At 34.4% G+C, this 20,003-nt stretch overlaps 4 protein-coding genes across 33 annotated transcripts in view; 1 reads left to right on the forward strand and 3 right to left on the reverse strand.

Moving 5' to 3' along the window:
• The first annotated feature begins 1,240 nt into the window (after nt 1-1,240).
• Nucleotides 1,241-3,522, forward strand: LOC149512776 (protein ARV 1-like). Of its 14 annotated transcripts, XR_016331076.1 has the most exons (5): nt 1,472-1,502; nt 1,587-1,634; nt 2,065-2,129; nt 2,229-2,329; nt 3,384-3,522. XR_016331076.1 is itself a non-coding variant. In XM_089749919.1 (4 exons), the coding sequence occupies exons 1-3, from the start codon at nt 1,416-1,418 to the stop codon at nt 2,327-2,329; spliced, it is 225 nt and encodes a 74-aa protein (XP_089606045.1). In that variant the 5' UTR covers nt 1,241-1,415; the 3' UTR covers nt 2,462-2,827. The 14 variants fall into 14 exon arrangements, 5 of the variants coding, with proteins under 5 accessions (XP_089606045.1, XP_089606042.1, XP_089606044.1 ...); XM_089749919.1 differs by lacking the exons at nt 2,065-2,129; nt 3,384-3,522 and adding an exon at nt 2,462-2,827 and having other exon boundaries at nt 1,241-1,502; nt 1,587-1,623; XM_089749916.1 differs by lacking the exons at nt 2,065-2,129; nt 3,384-3,522 and adding an exon at nt 2,427-2,827 and having other exon boundaries at nt 1,254-1,502; nt 1,587-1,623.
• On the reverse strand, nt 3,063-12,709 carry LOC111304891 (NAC domain-containing protein 22-like). 6 transcript variants are annotated; one of them, XM_089749901.1, is made up of 7 exons: nt 5,806-5,882; nt 5,432-5,700; nt 5,094-5,340; nt 4,480-4,606; nt 4,151-4,381; nt 3,834-4,055; nt 3,063-3,744 (listed from the first exon to the last, which is right to left on the reverse strand). In XM_089749901.1, exons 2-7 carry the CDS (start codon nt 5,601-5,603, stop codon nt 3,445-3,447), a joined length of 1,299 nt encoding a protein of 432 aa, XP_089606027.1. In that variant the 5' UTR covers nt 5,604-5,700; nt 5,806-5,882; the 3' UTR covers nt 3,063-3,444. The 6 variants fall into 6 exon arrangements, with proteins under 6 accessions (XP_089606027.1, XP_022757649.1, XP_089606026.1 ...); XM_022901914.2 differs by having other exon boundaries at nt 4,480-4,611; nt 5,057-5,340; XM_089749900.1 differs by having other exon boundaries at nt 4,480-4,611; nt 5,057-5,340; nt 5,815-5,874.
• Nucleotides 12,710-13,220: 511 nt separating this feature from the next.
• Nucleotides 13,221-17,196, reverse strand: LOC111304894 (NAC domain-containing protein 86-like). 3 transcript variants are annotated; one of them, XM_089749898.1, is made up of 7 exons: nt 15,470-17,192; nt 15,100-15,374; nt 14,559-14,711; nt 14,283-14,456; nt 13,984-14,181; nt 13,813-13,890; nt 13,221-13,715 (listed from the first exon to the last, which is right to left on the reverse strand). In XM_089749898.1, the coding sequence occupies exons 1-7, from the start codon at nt 15,735-15,737 to the stop codon at nt 13,473-13,475; spliced, it is 1,389 nt and encodes a 462-aa protein (XP_089606024.1). In that variant the 5' UTR covers nt 15,738-17,192; the 3' UTR covers nt 13,221-13,472. The 3 variants fall into 3 exon arrangements, with proteins under 3 accessions (XP_089606024.1, XP_022757650.2, XP_089606025.1); XM_022901915.2 differs by having other exon boundaries at nt 13,825-13,890; nt 15,470-16,655; XM_089749899.1 differs by lacking the exon at nt 14,283-14,456 and having other exon boundaries at nt 15,470-17,196.
• Nucleotides 17,197-17,357: 161 nt separating this feature from the next.
• LOC111304897 (uncharacterized) overlaps nt 17,358-20,003 on the reverse strand; it is a 31,813-nt gene continuing 29,167 nt past the window's right edge. For 2 of the 10 annotated variants that reach the window (XM_089749905.1, XM_089749911.1), the window contains exons 2-4: nt 18,382-19,666; nt 17,803-18,151; nt 17,358-17,671 (exon numbers count right to left, since the gene is read on the reverse strand). In XM_089749905.1, the coding sequence (XP_089606031.1) occupies nt 18,833-19,564 (732 nt within the window). In that variant the 5' untranslated portion in view covers nt 19,565-19,666 and the 3' untranslated portion in view covers nt 17,358-17,671; nt 17,803-18,151; nt 18,382-18,832. The remainder of the gene's footprint in view (nt 17,672-17,802; nt 18,152-18,381; nt 19,667-20,003) is intronic. The other 8 variants (XM_089749912.1, XM_089749913.1, XM_089749909.1 and 5 more) reach the window with 7 other exon arrangements.

Genomic DNA, 20,003 nt, shown 5'->3' on the forward strand with positions numbered 1-20,003 from the left:
TTTCTTTTGGGCTGTTTAAACCGTTCTTTCCTCTTTATTTCGAGGCTGCTGCAGGAGGCGTGGAATGCCCGAACTCTCTTTTGGGTGTTGTATATATATGGGAATAGGACGGTAGACTGAAAATTTGCATTGACCACGCTGTTGTTTCTGTGCTTTCAATGCCATATCTAAGTTTTACAATAATGGAGGATATGCAAAAAACGATATATGCAGCCAATTATTTACCTTGATTTCTTACTGATTATCTCTCTCATAATCAATAAAATTTTTAGACTCCATAATTAATGTTTAATAAAAAAGATACGTATTTTTTAAAAATATATTAAAAATATAAAAATAAGCATGAAATAATTTTTTAAATAAAATTGTAAAATTAAAAAAATTTATTATCGGTATATAAAAGCGAACTCTTAAGTGAGATAGAGAAAGTGAGTGAATTTTATGGGATTCTCAAGAATTAATTTGGTGTCAGATCTCTTCTGAATTTTGTTGAACGAGCCAGGCCCATTACAGCCGTTAATAAGTTGGTATTAGAAAAAGAATAATATTGCTTCTACTTTTAGATTTTAATGGAGGAAAAACACTCGGAATCTATTCCGGTTACATTGGCTAACATGATGAGCAATAGATCTTGAGTGGAGAGAGATCAAACATGAAGATTTGGGGGAGAGAAGGGTATGGTGGGAAATAAAATTTCAAAGCAATTCCTTATTCCATTGAATTGAAAATACCCGCACTTAGCTTAAGAATGTCTATTCTTTATCCATTCGCCATTAGCCCATCCACAAAATATTTATTCTGACCTCAAATATGAACCAAATAATGGAAATGGTGATCCCATCCAAAATTGCCAAGAATAGAATTTCTATTCGGTTCAACCAAACGAATCGTAAGTGTATTAGAAATATTGAGAGGGTTCTTTTAAAAATGGACATATTGAGCGATATTTATAGGAATAATTCATTGTTAGAATTTGAAATTTAAAAATTTTAAATTTTAATTTAAAAATCTCGTAATCAAATCTTGAAAATAAAACATGAGATTTATAATATAGAGATTATTTATCTTTAATTATAGAATAAAAAAAACTCAATAAGTTTGAAAAATGAAAGTTATGATTAAGAAAATTTTAATTGGTGTAAAAGGGTATCTTTTTTTTTTTTTTTATTTAGAGCGCAAAAATTCATGCAAATTAAATTTATTGTGGTTTGTTAAAGAAAAAATCAAAGCCCATAATTATGACTCATGGCCCAAAATATTGGGCATTCCCCAGATAATTCACGACCCAAACAATTTAATGAGTTTCGCCTTTGCAAATTTGCAGTTGAAGTCCAGCCTTTTTACCATCAAATCTACACTATTGAAAGAAAATATCCATAAACCGAAGTTTAGCCTTTTATCGATCCTTCGGGTTAATGGAATATCTGTGTGCTCAGTGCGGGTTTCGGGTCAAAACCCTGTTCGTTCAATACTCTCGGGAAAACATTCGATGGACGAAATGTGTAAGCTTTACTTTTGTTTTTTATTTGTAAAAATCACTTTTTTTCCACTTTATCATTAACTCATGTAAACTTTTTCTTTTATAGGAGAACTGTAAAGCAGTTGCCGATGAGTATAGTGAATGTGAGCTCATGGTAAAGCCCTTCTAATAGCTTAAAAGAATAATTTTTTTGGCATTTTTCTCAAATAACCTTTCGATTTTTTTCTTTTAGTTTCTTGCTTTTGTTTAAACAAAATTGGGTTTATGATTTAAAAAAGAAAATTGGTGTAGATTGTTTTGATTCATTTAATCTTGCACAATCCAAAAGCATATAGGCATCTACGATACAATGTGTTCAACCAATAAAGTCCCCATTTTCAGGTACAATTGAATTGTTTTGTTTTGCATTACCATTCAGTTTATATGTGTTTGGCTATTTGATTAGTTATTAAAACAGAAAATTTGGTCGTTGTTCAATTGTCTGGAATCATTTATCTAAATTTAACACTGTTCAGTAGTTCTTCAATTCTTTATAATAAATTGGGTGCCTTAGTGATCTAAGACATAAGTTTGGTTGTCAAAAGCTCTGAGGAAGAATGGGGCATGTCCATGAGCATTTCTTCTTTCTTTTTATTTGGATTATCGAAAGGTTTGTTCATCTTATCAAGAGCAGATAAATTTCAGATTCTATATTTCTGATGTGTTTGGTTTGTATATAATTTCTGATGAACGTCTTTGCTAATGCCAGTTGTAGATGTTGGTGGATGTAATTCTTGGAAACTATATGTTTCTATGTTCTTTTCTTCTTGCAATCTGGAACCTGATGAAGACATCAGCTTGATTCTCTAGGTGCATATTTACAACTTCTTTTAGTTGGCTACTTATGTTAGATGTATCTCTGGCTAGTGAACTTTGAGAGTGTGGTTTGTCTAATTATTGGTAACAGGTTTATTGATGGGTACTCATTTTAGTATTTATTAGCTGCGTAGGGAGGAGACCTGCCCATGAGTTAAAAGAATGGATGAGGGTAAGGTCTGCAAGATGGCAGAAGAAAAAAAAAGTTGTGGAAGGGACTAAGTAGAGTGGAGGATAGGAGATAGATTGACAATATTTTCAGTTGTAAAAATTGCTGAATTGGGAACTTAGAGGTAGCATTTGTGAAAAGATTGGAGATTGTTGGCTGCAGTATATCTCTATGAGATCTTTTAGGTGGTGCAAACAATGTTGATGAGGCATCACAAAAATTAGGATTTGCTCAAAACTATTTATAATAGTACTGGATTAACTATTTATGGTGTTCTTGGTCTGATATATTTCTCTGTTTATCGTAGTTATTATTTTTGACTTCACAGGTTCAGCGATCTGTTGCTTGCAGCTCTAATTTCAAGTTTACTCTAAGATTTCTCCAGCTGCCATGAATGAGATCTTATTTGTAGAAAACATATTGTTGGCTCCTTCGATTTCTCCTTGACTTTTTATCCTCACTATAATCAAATTCAAGTCTCATGCAGTTGACATTACTTGATAAAACAATAATTAGTATGAAGACTGTATTTAAGCACAAATACTCTTTCACCATTACTTGGACTTAACAATGAAAGATCAATGATATAAGAAACTCACAACAATATCTGTTTTCATCATATATAATAATAATAATAATAATAATAATAATTTTCCAAGGCATTGCTTACCACCCTCTCAAACTATAGAATATAGATATTCATATTCTCATTTACTACACTCTGATACACGCCCTGGGCCCTATGCTTCGGCACTAAGTTTATTTAGATCTCTGTAATTCTCCAATTAATTGTACGTAACACTTACATTGTATTCGGACCTCTATTATAAGGATCATATTGTGCCTGTTCTGTATTAAAAGTGTATTTCTCTTCCACAGCTGGAGCCGCCTCAATGTCTTCCTCACTGGTTAAGCCCTCAGATTCGATGCGTAGCTTTTCCTAGAAGACTCCATTGGCCACTGGGCACGTGTTATTAGGTGATTCCACTGTGTTCATGTAGGTGAAGTTTAAGCCCTCATTTTTAGCAGCTAAGTTCTGTTGGCTGCTTCTGAAAACTTCGGGATAAGCTTCAACTTCATCAGTAGTGAAGGAAATTAAATCCCAAAACTCATCATTCTGTTCATTGGTTCTAAACAGATGATTTTGAACCCCATCAGAGTTTTTAGGTGCTTTTGGCATGGGTACTAATTCAGCCATGAACATCCCTTTTCGTAGAAACTCATCAAATTCTGAATGTACCTGAATCACAAATAAAGACAGAGTAGTTCTTGATCATTTATCATCACATGCATGAATAATTTAATTGAAAGTTTTCTCACAAAGCTTACCATTGGAATGGAGTCCTCTGCAACAACATTTTTGAAAGCCAAGCTAGAGCCCTCATTCTCAGGCTCAGCAAAGGAAGTATTATGTTGATTTCTTCCTTGTTTTGTGTGGGTTTGATCATTAGCAACGAGAGTCGAACCCCATAAGGAAGTTATTATGGTCTCAACACTGTCATTAGTTGCTGTTTGCTGTTGGCTTATTAGCTTATCAAAGCCATCCTGGTTCTGAATCATAGCAAAATAAAAAATTTGGTTTTAGATGAAGTTATCATCACCCTCATGAATAAATGACGAGAAAAAGGTATTTCCCACAAGCCTACTTTTGGAATATCATTATCCGCAACATAAAATTGGAAGTCAGAGGATAGCTTCGGGCCTTCATTCTCACCAACAAAGTAATTCTGTGTGCTGTACAACTCATCATTATTAACAAAAAGTGAATCCACACATTCAATATTACCCTGTTCATTGGTGGTAAGTTGAGATTGAATTTCACCATATTCAGTGAATGCTACCGGCTCTGTCAATGGCTCATTAGAGTTTAACTGGACCTGAAACATAGAGAAATAAGCAATAGATATTCAGATGTTCATCAATATTTACTGAAAGAAATTAATGACTTAAAAGAATTTTCGTATGAGGCATCTACCTGTGGAGTTGCATTGTTTGTACGGTGGTTTTCTAAGTTAGAAGGCGAACCGTGACTTGATTGGCCTTCTTCAACGCTTGAAACTTCTACCTTCCCATATTTTTTCTTCAGTTTACATAGAGTTAAACTTTTCTACACAAAAATAAATGAAAAAGTGTTTTACACCCATCAAAAAATGTTGACGCACTATTATTATAGTAATAAATATAGAGAAAAGAACAAAAGAAAAAGTATATGTTGGCAACCTTTCACTAAATAAAACAGAACTACATCAAATTCACTTTTCCAGGTTTTTCTCATCACGTTTATAATTAATTTATCAGAAAAAAAAAATCAATTTTCTCTATTGAGTTTATAACAAATATGCTAATATTCATTCCAACAACAAACAAACAGGGTTACCATGCATGTAATTTAGGAAAATTTCAACAAAAACTCCTTGAAAACCACTATGATGCTGCATCATTGATGCAGCTCGAAACAAATATTACTGCTGATTTGCTGTGATCAAAGAGATCGAATTATTGATAAAAAAAGCAATCTGATCCATGCATGGCAGCTAGCGTATGGAACATACTAGGTTAGGGAGATTAAGGGTGAGCTCGAACTCATACATCACCCAGGGGGTCTTATTTTCATTTTTCATTTTATCACGAACACGACGTTGGTAGAATACCAAAGTCTGCCTGCTTCCAATAATCTCGTTTCCATCGTATGTTGTCAATATCTCACGAGGTTTCCCCGTTGGTTTCCAGTATCCTTTCTTCGTAACCCTGTTTTTTCGTTTACTATTGCGGTACTTGTATCTTGGAGAGCAGAAGAAATACCAAGCGTTGTCACCTGACTCTAACTCCGAAAGCCCTGAAAGATACAACAACGAAGAAAGCAAAAAAAAAAAAAAAATTACGAAGTGGATATGCGAAACTGCAACTTCATGCAACAAGTACTTTACCAGGCAAATCCCCAGGTTCGAACTCGCAGATGTCTTTGAGTTGGGTTAGGACTTGAACGGGGGAACCACCAACTTGGACAATATAATCACGGTCGAGTACTCTTTTTTCCCATAGAAGTTCGATGAGTTCTTTGTCTGTTGGGTGGAATCTGAATCCCTTAATGTAGTTCATTTCATCCAGAGTTTCAAAATAACTAGCTAGAAGAAGAAACAAGAAAAATCAAATTGAAAGCAGGAGTTTGATATTTGGTGGAAATGCTCTGCGCCCCCTGCATGAGGAAGAGTTAGGGTTAGCGGAATTATAAAGAGCAGTCTAGCTAGCACCGGAGGAAGAAAAATAGAACAGTGAGCCAGTAAGAATACTCCTGCCATACTAAGTTTACTTGTGCGGAAAGATTGCGTCTTGACCCCACTAAACTGCGTGCACTTTTTCCAATTTCCAATCTTTAATCTGCTTAAAGAAAAAAAGAGATCAACTTCATGAATATGATGTTTGAGGCTCATAATCTGGTGTACTAATTAATACGTGGCAAATTCTTTGTGAATGCATGACACTACTATGACACATTTAAGGCATATACAAGTATTTGAGACATTTATCATATAACAGTTAATCTTTAGACTGTTAAGTCCGGTATTTAATTTACATGAGATTTTTAGAAATTGCTTGCCAATAGCCATGTTCGAGACGACCCCACCATCCCTGCAATTCTTCTTGATACTTCTTTTTTCACTGTTTTTGATCAGTCACCTTGTGGCCTTTCTTTTTGTAAGTTTGTTATGTTCCCCACTAACCACGGCTGAAGCCTTTATTCCCACCAATAGTAATTAAGAAAGTATACTGGATCAAACCTTGGGAAATGAGTTTCATTTAGATTCTAGAATCTTCATGAGGATCAGGATTAGAATGTAAAAAATCAAACCTCTCGAAATTATTTTGAAGTTGGGTATCTAGAATGTTCCCTGACAAGCACCCCATTTCTTTACGAGGGTAAGAGCAAGTTCATGAGTTCATGCAATGGTTGTATGAAGAGCAAGGCATTTTAGCATAGTTTTAGCTCTTAAATCACTCTGATAACTTCGAAATGTTAACCATGTGTATCAATTGTATTCCCATTCACTTTGTGTAGGAAAGAAGCAAGGGGTAAAAGAGAGAGCAGATTAATGCTATGTTTGGGAGATTCTGTAAAGATGAGAGTCAAGTTCTAGCGGTGTGTTATTCAAGTTATTAATTGAGAATGAACTTTTAAGAGTTGGAAAATAGAGGTGATAAGCAGGGCACAAAAATGCATAATCAAGTTTTTGGAGAAAAAAAAATAGTGAGGCAAATCTCAATCATGAATGACTAATATGTATGCAGGTGTTTTTTTATTCATGGAATCATAGTTATAGATGCGGATGCATTAGTTAAAATTAAATAAACAGCAAGGCATCCCAAAATAAAGTGGAGCGCTTTAAGAGAATCAGTGAGGAGACTTGCATTCAATTTTCATATATTACATAATTTTGCATTTCTTGAGTATTGAGGTGAATTCTCGAAACAAATGAAGTTCAATTTTCAGTCCTAATTCTTACATACAAGAAGAAAAGTAACACCAATAAGAAAATTGACTTTCTAAGAAAATTTCAATCATCAATTTTGGGTGGAAGAACCAAATCGTCATACACAGCTTCCGGAGTAAAGTTATTTGATACAGGCACCAGGAAAAAGAGTCGAGTTAGAGCAACAGTCATCAAAACCACAGTTACATCATAAACTTATCTTATTAGTTCCTTGTTTCAGCAAATGCATGACAAACTTTGGGACAGTGCAATCTGCCATCCTTGCACTAACTGCAGGGGCAGAGTATACACAGAACACAAAGATGCCTAACTAAGAGTAGCAAATATAAAATATGAAGATATTATAAACAGATTCATGATTAAGACTCAGGACAAACCTAACTCAAAGTAACAGAAGCATTTGATGAAGGTCGCCCTATCAGCTATATGTGAAACGGCAATGCCTAGGTGACACATGCCTTCAATTTGTTGGAATTGGATAGTGATTTGCCATGATAAAATATAGATATTGGGTTGGAGAACAGTAAAGAGATTTTTTTTTCTTTCTTCTTCAACTCCTAGGACCAATTGCTATCGAAATCAATTCATAAATGACAGCTAAAAACAAAACTATGCCTACAAGTGAATTGACAAAATATACTGCCGGTGGACTAGATTCATGGTTTAATGAAGGTTTATCTACGCATATGAAGAAACCTTTTTTTTTCAGAGTCAGTTGAATCCTTCAAATGCATCTGCAAGCTTGTATTTCCATTGTTTTTTTCTACTGTTTCCCACTTCCTGTTAGAGTCCATAACGGCATTTTCCAGATTAACAGCAGTGATTTGTTGTACATCTATATCCTGCAAAAGGAATCAATCTCGTTTGTTAGGAGCAAATGACATAAACCTGAGCATTTCATTTCGAGAACACCTTTCCTTAATTAAGGTGAATTGCCATGTTTCCATTTGATGCAGGTTGATGTTTTCACGTTGTCATGGGAGACTATTTTTCCTGAAAACGTATCGTGTTTAGCGATTTTTTTTTGGATCATGTTATTGCTCTGTTAAATTTTTAGATCTTTCTTTTTGATAATGAGGGTTGTGGAATCTTGTAACTAAAGACTTATCTACACTTTCTGCTAATGCAACACGAACAATACAACGGAGATCAACAGCTGAGTCAACAAAAGGGGCATCCATTTCCCTGGATTTATTATGAACAGATAACATGCTTTCCCTTCCATGAGGATCATGCTCTACAGCAGTTATCGTCCAATTTGGTGCATTAACCATTGCCATTGCTTGGAATTTCTTTGAACCAGCATGTTCATCAAGTGTGCTTGAAGCACTTACTACCTGCTCATACTGTTGACAAAAATGAAAAAATGAGCAGACAATTAATTGAGCATCCCAAAAGACAAAGTATAAAGCAATGTAGAACTTATGAAAAGTTAAGGGAGGCCAAGGCTGCAGCAAATCAAGACCATCTTCTGCAACAGAAAGCATGTCTAATTCACAAATGAAGGGGAGTATTGTAATGATTCACAACCTCAATTTGACCATTGATTTCAGGGTGAAAGGCAGATGAAAATAACAAGTTTGACTCGCATAATTTCCAAAAACTCTTTAAAAAATAATTAATAAATTTCAAATCTCTATCAGATACAGTACACCTAGGTAAGTCATGTAACTGCACTTCTTTGAAAAATAATTTAGCTACATGTGATGCAACTAATTTTGCTACATGGAATAAAACGAGTCATGTTAGGAAATCTATTAACCACAACCCCTTATCCCTTGACTTTGATTATTCCAATTGTTGAATTCAATCTATTGTTGTTGATTATAGTTCTTCAATTAAAATTTTCAAGTCCAAATGTACTTAAAAATGAGGTGAAAGTTGCTTTGTCGAAGTTGTTTGTTTCACTACTGAAGTTCATATTTAACATTCAAGAATCCTGCTAGAAATTTTTTTTTCTACTTCAATTTTTCAAAACTTAGGGTTGTGTTTTCTACTATCAATGGGAAAACAATGGAGGATACAAACATATTAGTTGGGGAATTATATTATCCATGACTCTATTTTATATTTTACATATAAAATAGTCATCTTAAAAAATCTATCAACCACAACCCTTCATCCTTTAACTCCTTTAACTCCTTTAACTCGATTATTTTGATTGTTGAAATTCAACCCATTGTTGTTGATTATAGTTATTCAATTGACTTTTTCAAGTCCAAGTGTGCTTAAAAGGAGGTGCAAGTTGCTTTGTTGAAGTTGTTTGTTTCATTGTTGAAGTTCATATTTAACATCCATGGATCCTGCCAGAATCGTTTTCTGCTTCCACTTTTCAAAACTTAAGTTAGAGTTTTTTACTAACCATGGGAAAATAATGAAAGATGCAAGTATATTAGTGGAGGGATTATATTATCCTGGACTTTATTTTATATTTTACACATGAAATGAGTCATCATTAGAAATCTATCAACCACAACCCTTCATCTCTTGACTCAATTATCACAATTGTTGAAATTCAACTTATTGTTGTTGATTACACTTCTTAAATTGACTTTTTCATGTCCAAGTAAGCTTAAAAAACAAGGTGCAAGTTGCTTTGTTGAAGTCACTTGTTCCACTAGTGAAGTTCATATCTAACACCCATAGATCCTGACATTTTTTTTTTCTATTTTTCAAAACTTAAGTTTTTACTATCCGAGGTAGAATAATGGAGAATGCAAGTATATTAGTTGAATTAGATTATATTATCCAGGACTTTATTTTATATTTTACATATAATAGGAGTCATTTTAGAAAATCCATCAACTACAACCCTTCATCCCTTGACTTGATTATTCCAGTTGTTGAGATTCAACCTATCGTTGTTGATTATAGTTCTTAAATTGATACCATCCATGGATCCTACCAGAAAATTTTCTGTTTTGACATTTCAAAACTTTAGGTTTTTAATAACCATGGAAAAATAACGGAGAATGCAAGTATATTAATTGAAAAATATATTATCTAGAACTTTATTTTATATTTTACATATTAGATCGAAATATTTTACACACATTTTGATTATTTAAATAATTTAATATTTTGAGCCAGTTTCCAAATATCAGGGCTTTGTGATTATATTTGGTATTTTGCATTCTAGGGTTCTAGGTTTTAGTTACGAATAATTATGTTTTTTTTTTTTCTAGATACAGAAACACCACTTATTAAAACCATAAATAATTTAATACTTTGTCATTTTCCAAATATTAGGGTTTGTGCTTCCATTTGGTATTTTGTATTTTAAGGTTTCAGGGTTTCGATTACAAATAATTATGTTTTTTAGCCACAGACAGAGCACACAACTTGTTAAAATCATGCAATCCTCTATCACTAATACTCGCACATATTAATTCTCCCATGTGGGAAAGCCTGTCCCATGGTACAAGGTGGGCCTTACACCCTAGCCCACTCTCACAAAGCGGGTCTTTCACACATAACCACAGGCAAAAATTCTTTTCCTTTTTTTTTGGCTAGAGACAAAACACAATCCTACCATGACGATTTTAACAAGCTTGAAATCCTACATAACTAATACTCACATATCCTAAGTCACCCATATGAGAGAGGCAATTATGTTGTAGCTACAAATAATTATATTGTTTTTTGAGTTGAGGCAGATTTTGATTGTTGCGATCTGGATTGATTGAGATTTTGAGATTGAGAATTTTCTTCTTCATATACTTGTTCTGGTTTTTCCCTAATTCTCATGTCTTTTCCCTTATTCTTCTACTTTCTGTCCTTAATTTTATAAGTTCTTAGGTAATTCTTTCTATCTACTTCTAATATCTCCTTTACTTCTATATAATATCACTTCTTCCTTATTTGTTCAACATCAGTTAAGGGATAATTTTTTACCGTTGCTTGACATTCTTCATTTTCGTTGGCCCTGCATTGTACACCATCTTCAAAGCGTGATCTTTTTCTAGATGACTCTCCAGGGCAGGTTACCCTCATATCAAACGAGGATAAGTTGGATCCCACATTTTCAACTTGTTCATTGCTTCTTTCATTAAGATCGTCGTCATCATCAACTAAATATCTAGTCCAGGAGTCATCATTCTCTTCATTGGAATTAGATATGTGTTGAACCCTATCATGCTCACCACTGAAGTGTGGGAAATCCTCACAAGAGGTCACCTGCTCCGCATGCATAGACAGTTGGATTGCAGAAGAGAAGTTGTTCTCAGCATCATCCCTGCCATCATAGTCTTGCAATGTGGCAAGTAGCTCATCAGGATCAAACATGATTGCGTTCTGAAGCATACAATAACAAAAATAGTTAGAATGATTCTATCAGTCCAAATAATTGATTAGAAAACTTTGCACATAGCATCTTACTTCAGCAATCCCATCATCTGCAACCTGACTTGGCAAACAACTTTCAACACTTGACGTGTTGGCCTTTTCATCTTCTTTATTCTTTAATTTACAGAGAAAAATGCCCTGCAATACAGGTGGAAGGGTAAAATACAGTTGCAACCTTGAATTCAAAATTTCATATATATATATATATATAGACGGTTAATTTTTTCAAACTCTCATGATTAAAAAACCCGTAAAGAACTTACACATCAAACTTACCCTTCCGACTTAACATTGTCCTCCAATTGCATCAATAACCACCGTAAATGACTTAAAACAGTGAACTTGTTGGTTTATAACAAGTTTGCACTTCAATTTGGACCACCTTACCAACCAACTAATGAAAATCACTAACGAAATTCCACAAAGATAAGACGGACAACAGTTAAAGTTAAAATTTGGGAACAAACAATTAACTTATCAAGACTTACTCCATCAACAATCCTGATCCTATAGATTTCCCCATTCAATATCAAGATACTAAACAAAGGATATAAATTTGAATTCAATATCAATCACCACTGATGAACACATACAAGCAAGGTAAAGCTAAGAGAGATAATAGAATTCTCGAAAATAAGATAAAGAAAAGAACACACTTTGTTGTCAAGAACCGTAGAGGTGAAAGTATACTCGTGTATGACCCAAGGCGTCCCTTTTGCATTAGGAGTACGACCCTCATGGAAAACCAAAGTTTTCTTTACGGCGCTCCCTCTCTTTCCCTTCACATTCCGACCCTTTCCCGTTACTTTCCAGAACCCACTATGGGTAGTCCTCTTGACCCGTTTGTTGTTCTCTCGACGGGAAAAGAAATACCACACTTGATCAGCTGAATTTATTCTAGAAAGACCTTAAAAACAAAACCCCATAGTTAATTAGTTAAAAACACTCGTCTTTTTAAAGTTACAAACTAGTATAGAGACAAGCAATCAACTTAGATTTCTTACTGGGCAGTTCCCAGGGATCTTTGTTGCAAATACCGTCGACCTCATTTATAGCTTGGACGAGAGAATCATGGCCGAGGATTTTGTTGCATAGATAATGGTCTACGAGTTCTTCGTTAGTTGGGTGGAATCTGTATCCCACTATATCGCTGTTGCTACCGATGCTTCTCATCATCTTCGATAGCGAGAAGGAAACGAAATTAATCAGATGAGATCAAAAGGAAGAGGGACGATGATGAAGGAAACGAGAAAGAAAGTGAAAGCTGGTTCAGAGTTTCAATCTGCAAAGAAAGACATCACTTGATGATGCGGGATCATAAACAAAAAGAAAAGTAACATCTCCCTTACTCAACAAGTTTTTTTTTTTTTTTAATTTTTTTTTAACTTCTTTCTTAGTCGAGAAGTTTAATACAAGGAAAAAGACAGATTCTGGGTGGTCCCGCATACCGTGTTTTAAGCGCATGTTCAAAGAGCTTGTTCTACTGCCACGCTGGCATCAGTGATCATCGGATTCATAGCTTATGAGATTCTGGGATTCTCAACAATCAACGACCAACGTTCCAAGTTTCTGGAGCATATAATGTAATCCAATCCATAGAATTGAGTGACCCATCGAGCTAGTATTTCTAATCTTTTACTTAGAAACAAAAGTATTTAAAGAAAATCTCATGGGACTTGAACCAATATTAGAAATTTAGAATTTAGTGATTTTAGGGTGAATATGACCAAAATTTAAGTAATGGGTAAGTTTTTAGTAATATTTATTTTTGGCTTTTTAATAAAAGTAGAAAACAAAAACTAAATGGTGAATAATTTAAGTAATTATATATATATATATATATCTATAGATATAATGCTATGATGTTGGAATACATGAAAAATAGTACCCAGCCCAAATTTCTTTTTTTTTTTGGTGTATAAACAAAGGAAAAGCGTCAAACATAAGCATCAGAAATCCTATATAGGGAACAGCATAGAATCTAGGTTAAATTGCAGTCATATTATCACAAGCTATTAGCATAAACTACTAGTTCAAATCCAAATAAAAACCATATTTATCTGAAACTGTTTCTGTGATTCCTTCTAAAGACCCCAGTACCACAAAAAGGGTGTTTCTTTCTGCCCCAGTTGGGCTACACATCGCAGCCAAATCCTTCATAATCGGTGCGTGGCCTTTTCCTGGCCGGATTTATGGAATGGGTTGACTCCATCGTGCCTGCAAAGTTCACGCTAGAACCTCCATTTGCAGCACTTATATTTTGCTCTTCATTGGTGCTAGATTGATCGTCTGAAGCATTGGGTATTTCTTGGGCTTCAAATGTCCCGCCTTCTGAATTCCAATTATCAAACGATTGTCTAAATCCGTTTCCTTGGACCTGAATCACAATACAAATTAATCAGCTGCATCAGTTTTTGATGTGTTTATCGTTGTCTCTCTTCATCGACAAACAATAGTAGTGAAAATTTTCTTACATAGCAACTTACTTCTGGAAGCGTTTCTAAATCTCCAAACACTTCATCCATTGATTCTTCATCCAAATTTGACAAGTCCTAAATCAGAAAGAAACAATAAAATTCCAGATTAATGCTTTTAGTCACCACATGTATAAAAAATTAAAGATTTTCTCATAAGCCATATCTTACCATTTTAACTGGATCCTCTGCAGTAGCACTTTTGGAATTAGATGGCATGGTAGATTCATCGTTGCCAACAACTAAATTATGTTTATTGCTACTTTCATCAGCAGGAACTAAGTTCCCAAATTTGTTGTCTTGTTCATTGGTGCCAGATTGATTTTGAGGTACTTGTTCGATTGGTACCTCAGTAAGTAATATTGGATACTGAATCATAGAAAAGTAAATATCAATTTAAATTGAATTCATTTATCAAAATTAACCCACATGACTAACAATTATTTTGAAAACCTCTCATAAAAACTTACATTTGGAATTGCATTTTCAACAAGATGGTTTCCAAATTTGGAAGGTAAATCAGAACCTTCCGGAATATCACCAATAAGATATGTATTCCACAACTCTGTAAATTTATTTTCTACATCCTCAGGGTCATTGAACAGTTTTGGCTGTGCTAATATCTCAATAGGGTCTGTTTGATCCTGTGTCACATTTATAGACAAAAATTATGATAGTTTTCGGTGCATATGTTCATTGACTTTGGAAGATAAAGCAATAATAGTCATGAAAAATGGGAAAATTACCGTAAGGCATCTAGCGGCCTCTGCCTGAATTGCATTATTTGCAATATAATTTTCCAAGTTAGGAGGCAAATAGTGACTTGACTCACCATCTTCAATACATGAAGCCTCATCCTTCCCATACTTCCTCTTCAATTTGCAGAGAACAAATGTTGTCTACACATAAATGAACAAAACAATCTAAGTACCTAGTATGAAAAAACAAAGGAAAAAAATTATCAAATGTACCATTATGCTATCACTTTTTTTTATATTTGAGTTGTTAGGATTTGATCTCGATTATTGAAATTAAAAATTAATATTTTAATAATAAATCACATAATTATTGATTATGTTATTAAACTTAATTAGAAAAATTTTTAGATGTTTTCTATCATCACACTTATAATCATTTTAAATAACTGTTGAATTTATATCTACTTAATTATAGTAATAAAATTTGCAGTTTACTTAAACAAAAAAAGAAAAGTTATCAATTACCAAATTTGTTGAAAATATGATAACAAATTATGGTAATTAAGCAGCATATATTAAAGAAACGTACTTGGTTAGGAAGAGTAGCAGTGAGCTCATATTCATGCATGATCCATCCAGTCTTGTTTTTGTTACTGTCACTAACACGCCCTTTATAAAAAACCAATGTCCTTTTCTGGCCAATCTTGGTCTGAAGATCCCTAGCCATTATCTTGCGAGGGTTTCCCGTCGGCTTCCAGTATCCTTCGTTGGTTGTCCTCTTGATCCTTGCACTATTCCGGTACTTGTAATTTGGCCGGTAGAAGAAATACCAAACCTGATCACCCGAGTGTATATTCGAATGTCCTACAAAAAAAAGACGAAAAGACAATAAAAAACATTATGTGATTGGACAAAAGGGTGTCTGAAACTAGACAGCGTGATCTAACATAATTACTTACCAGGTAATTCCCAAGGTTCTAATCCGCAGATATCTTCCACTTCAGCAATAGCTTGGACCAGAGCATCACGGCCGAGGTTTTTGTTCTGTAGATAGTAATGGAGGAGTTCGAAATCCGTTGGATGGAATCTGTACCCCGTTATGCTAAGTATTTTTTTCCACAAGTAGTAACCAACCGCAACCCAGAAGAGGTAATAGCAATAGTAATTGCTAAATCGTTCTTCTTTGGTGATTGGCTGAATTATTCGGTATCCCTTTTTGTTCCTCATTTCGTCCAATTGTTAGAAGAAACAAGAAAGAAAAATAAACGATGAAACAAGAGAAAGAAAGCGAGACTACTGTCAGAGTGAGAACGATAGAAAACACTTTGCAGAATTGCAAGAAGAGAGAGTGAAGGATGGAGTGGATTTTATACAGCGAAGCAGTGGCAAGTGAGCAGTAACAAGTGAGAGCTGCTCCGAAACTACGTTACTTGTGTCCTAAGATTCCAAGCGAATGGGACCCCCCAGAAACCGTGTTTCCAGTTTTTCCAATTTCAGGACTGAGGAGCTTGGGGTGATGCTGTAGGCTTAGATAATTGCTCCAACGTGGCAAGCCTTTGTGCATCCATAGAAAGAATACAGAGTCAGCCATGCTAAATAATGAATAGGAAGGATCTAGATTTTTGACTTGCACGGTAAAAAGGATTGATAAAAAGTTTGTATTTTGTTATGTTCTTTTCCGGTATAGTAATTTTTTTCCTCATATTTAATGTTAGTGGAGTTGCTCACCAAGTGCTAGAGTCTGTCGACCATTATTATCATCCAATCACTTTCCCTGTCTTTGCTTTGTTGGTTCCTGATGTCCCCCTTTATTCCCAGATAATATAACAAATATTAGTTTTAGACATTCTAGAATCTTCCATGCCATATGCTGTTTACTTTCTTCCATTGGCATCAAGGCATGCAAGCACTTCAATATGTTTTTGAGAGGAAGTGCTTTTGGCGGAGTTTTAATCTCTTTCATAAAATATTTGAAATTTCAAATCCTCACCCATCCATTTGCTTTAATCGTTGTTTTTTGTATATATACACACTTCATTCATATATGAATTGTACATCAGTTGATGCAGGTGTTTTATATGTACTGTTGGTCATAATGGATTGGAAAGGAAGGCCCATCAAAACAGAAGCAACAGAGTCATCTTTATTTTTGGTAAGTAGAAGCAACCCATTCTTCCTTGTTATTCTTTGGATACCCAAAACCAGCCCATTTGTACCTATAGTAGATGAATATGTCTAGCCAAGTTTCAATTGGACTAACAAATGCCCACAATAAGATGATTGTAAATTGATAAGGTCTGAATGAGTTGGTGTCATCATCATGGTCACGAATTGATGATTGGCATTATCGGTAACCTTCCTTACTTATTCTTGTCATCACTCATCATATTTAACATTATAGATTAATTACCAGGAACCAATGGAAAAATGGGATGGTGGCGCAGTTGAGTAGCGCGTAGGTCTCATAGCTTACTGAGTTATCCTGAGGTCGAGAGTTTGAGCCTTTCTCACCCCAAAACGTTTTACCTTTACTCATGTTAAAATGCAACTTCCTTATCGAATCAAAAACCCTGCTATTCAAGTAAACTCGCCATGCTGAGATTGAGAACATCTCCAACTCGATTATTATGGTAGATATGTCGAGTTAGTACCCACATTAGTTAAATGGAATAGGGATAAAGTTTATATTTAATGCATGTATAGATTTTATGTATTATAATATTATCTAATTAATGAGTAAATATTATATTTTAAAATAGATATAAAAAAATTAATATTATTAAAAAACTTATCTATTAATGAAATGATATCATCTTATTCACTAGTAGTATATAGAATATATACACTTGATAGTGCATTAAATATAAATTAATAGCATATGCCTCCTAGTTTCTACTTAAATTCAATTAAAAAATAAATACTACTACAGAACAAGTATGCCTAGTACTGTGTTAACATAATACACTAATGGTAGATGGAGTTTATGGCTAAATGAACGTTTATACATGAAAGTGAAGAAGCCCCGGTCACCGTCAGTAGGCCAAACCTCATGCACCTTCAAGTTCGTTCTTGCATTGGCTTCTCCTATCATTTTCTGGTCTGCGTTAGATTTCCTTTAGGGGCACATCCATGGCAGTGACATGTTCTTCAACATCTCTAACCTGCAAAAGGAATCAGTGTTTTCAAGCAGCAAATTGCAATCTGAAAACAAATCCTAGCTTTATGTTGAGGAATTATTTCTCAATAAAGGATCATCCTCATGTTTTTGATGAATGCTGGTTGATTCTCTCACCTTGTCTTCAGAGGCCATTTTCCTGAAGAATTTCCGCTGCACAGAAATTGCTTTAACAGTAGCTTCCTCCACCAATACTTTGGGAGGTTTTTGTTAATTTTGAGGACTTTTCATTCCTGTAGCAATAGAGTATTTTGGCGAACAAATTAAAAGCACATCTGCAGCAGAGTCAAAAGAGGGGGCACTCACTTTTCTGAATCCATTGAGAATGTCTAACCTCCTTTCACTTGCATGCAAAATACGGTCCAATGAAAATAAAGTTACATTCGGTGCTTCAACCAATGACATCTCTAGGAAATTATGAATCAGCAAGAACAAACAAGCTTGAAGTTCCGAATGCCTGACCAGACTATAACATGTAGAAATCAACAAAAAACCATGTACCAGTTCTCCAGGGTTACAGAGCCAAGAATGCAGTAAAGTATAAGCATTTGATCAGTGGTAGATTTCAGAAAGCACAATTCACTTTAACAGCTTTCATTAAACAAAAATAGTTGTTGATGGTTGTACTGCACATCAAAAGGTTTATCTACAAAAGAACATTTAAAAGAGTACCATAATAATTTTTAAAATTCTAACCTTAGAATTCTTAGCCACACATGTAGGAGGACATGGGGAGATTAAAGGAATGGTAAAAGAGGAAAGAATTCCATGCTTTCTCGTTTCTTTCCTTGTCCCACCTACTAAAACAAGTATAAGATCATTACAATGCTCTCAAGTGACAACATTATTCTTCTATAAAATCAACTTTGCAGTTCATTTGCAATTTGAGGCAAAACTTTTCACCCTTACTTGAGCTGGACAAACCAAGTTTTAATCCATGAAATGATGCCATTGGAGCAAGAAACAATGTTATGTGACGCATAACCTGATCGCATTGTGTGATGCCCCAAATGACACATTTTTTGAAATCAACTTGAGTCCATGTGTTATAATTAAGAGTCTGTTTTTACACGTGCTCGAGACACTTCAGCTTCCATAACATCATTTAATCCACCATCATCAATGCATGGTCGTTTCCTAGACCGCTCTATATAGGACAATTTCTGCCAAAGAACAAATCACAGCTCTCACTCCCAACAAAAAGTTCATTTCTTCTTTCATCATGGTAGGCATCATCATCGTTGGTAAAAATATTATTCCATAACTCATCATCTTGTTCATTGGTACTAGATTGATTTTGAATCTCATGAAATTTACCATTAAAACCACTAAAGAATGAAGAATCATTACATGAAGACACATGCTCCTTATGCATATGAGATTGTAGTGTAGAAGAAACAAGATATAACTCATCATTCTGTTCATTGGTGCTAAACTGATTTTGAACCCCATCAAAATCATCAACAAGGTTGTACAAGAATGAGACAGCACTACAAGAAGGCACAGGCTCATTGTGCATATGAGATTGTGGTTTAAAAGAAACATGATATAACTCATCATTCTGTTCAGCGTTACAAGAAGGCAGATGCTCCTTGTGCATCTGAGATTGTAGTGTAGGAGAAACATGATATAACTCATCAGTCTGTTCATTGGTGCTAGATTGATTTTGAACCCCCATCAAAATCATGCTGAGATTATACAAGAATGTAGCAACATTACAAGAAGGCACATGTTCCTCATGCATTTGAGATTGCAATGTAGAAGATACGAGATATAATTCATCATTCTGTTCATTGGTGCTAGATTGATTTTGAACCCCATCAAAATCATCAGTAAGGTTGTACAAGAATGAGGTAGAAGGCGCTTGCTTCCCATACATTTGTGCTTTTTGTGCAAATGCAACCTCATTTTCAAGTTCATTGAAGTCATTTGTCTCTCTCAATTCTGTCAGCAGCTCATCAACATTGATAACTGAAAATTTCTGATTTAGAGAAAATAATTAATTTATTATACTTTTATCATTTCCGTAGGCATCACATAATTAAAAGCTTCATGTTTTAAATCATCTTTTTTTTTTTTTTAATTTAAAGAGGAAAAAACCCTTCTAAATCGAATTTCAAAAAACAGAATTAATGACCAAAGAAGAAGAACAAAATTCAGGATTCACACAAACTTTAATACTTAAATTTGCTATCAGTCCTACGAATGAATAAGTATAAGCAAAGATAAATCATTGAGCTTCTAAAACATAAACATCCATGGAACCAAAGAGAAATTGAAACAAATGTAAACTATAATAACATAATTCAGAGTTAGCA

This window comes from Durio zibethinus, chromosome 21, assembly GCF_047325235.1.
Source record: "Durio zibethinus cultivar Kanyao isolate XHJ-2024 chromosome 21, ASM4732523v1, whole genome shotgun sequence".
NCBI lineage: Eukaryota > Viridiplantae > Streptophyta > Magnoliopsida > Malvales > Malvaceae > Durio > Durio zibethinus.

What these genes read in the sequence shown, in the direction of transcription:
- LOC111304891 (XM_022901914.2), bottom strand. Translation starts at nt 5,603, where the DNA reads ATGAACTACATTAAGGGATTCAGATTCCACCCAACAGACAAAGAACTC. An exon ending in CGAACCTGGGGATTTGCCTG is followed by an intron (nt 5,341 to 5,431) that starts GTAAAGTACTTG and finishes TGTATCTTTCAG; the next exon opens with GGCTTTCGGAGTTAGAGTCA. An exon ending in CAGAGGACTCCATTCCAATG is followed by an intron (nt 3,745 to 3,833) that starts GTAAGCTTTGTG and finishes TTTGTGATTCAG; the next exon opens with GTACATTCAGAATTTGATGA.
- LOC111304894 (XM_089749898.1), bottom strand. Translation starts at nt 15,737, where the DNA reads ATGAGGAACAAAAAGGGATACCGAATAATTCAGCCAATCACCAAAGAA. An exon ending in TTGAAAATGCAATTCCAAAT is followed by an intron (nt 14,182 to 14,282) that starts GTAAGTTTTTAT and finishes TCTATGATTCAG; the next exon opens with TATCCAATATTACTTACTGA. An exon ending in CAGAGGATCCAGTTAAAATG is followed by an intron (nt 13,891 to 13,983) that starts GTAAGATATGGC and finishes TTTCTGATTTAG; the next exon opens with GACTTGTCAAATTTGGATGA.
- LOC149512776 (XM_089749919.1), top strand. Translation starts at nt 1,416, where the DNA reads ATGGAATATCTGTGTGCTCAGTGCGGGTTTCGGGTCAAAACCCTGTTC. An exon ending in ACATTCGATGGACGAAATGT is followed by an intron (nt 1,503 to 1,586) that starts GTAAGCTTTACT and finishes TTTCTTTTATAG; the next exon opens with GAGAACTGTAAAGCAGTTGC. An exon ending in TGCCGATGAGTATAGTGAAT is followed by an intron (nt 1,624 to 2,228) that starts GTGAGCTCATGG and finishes TGCTAATGCCAG; the next exon opens with TTGTAGATGTTGGTGGATGT.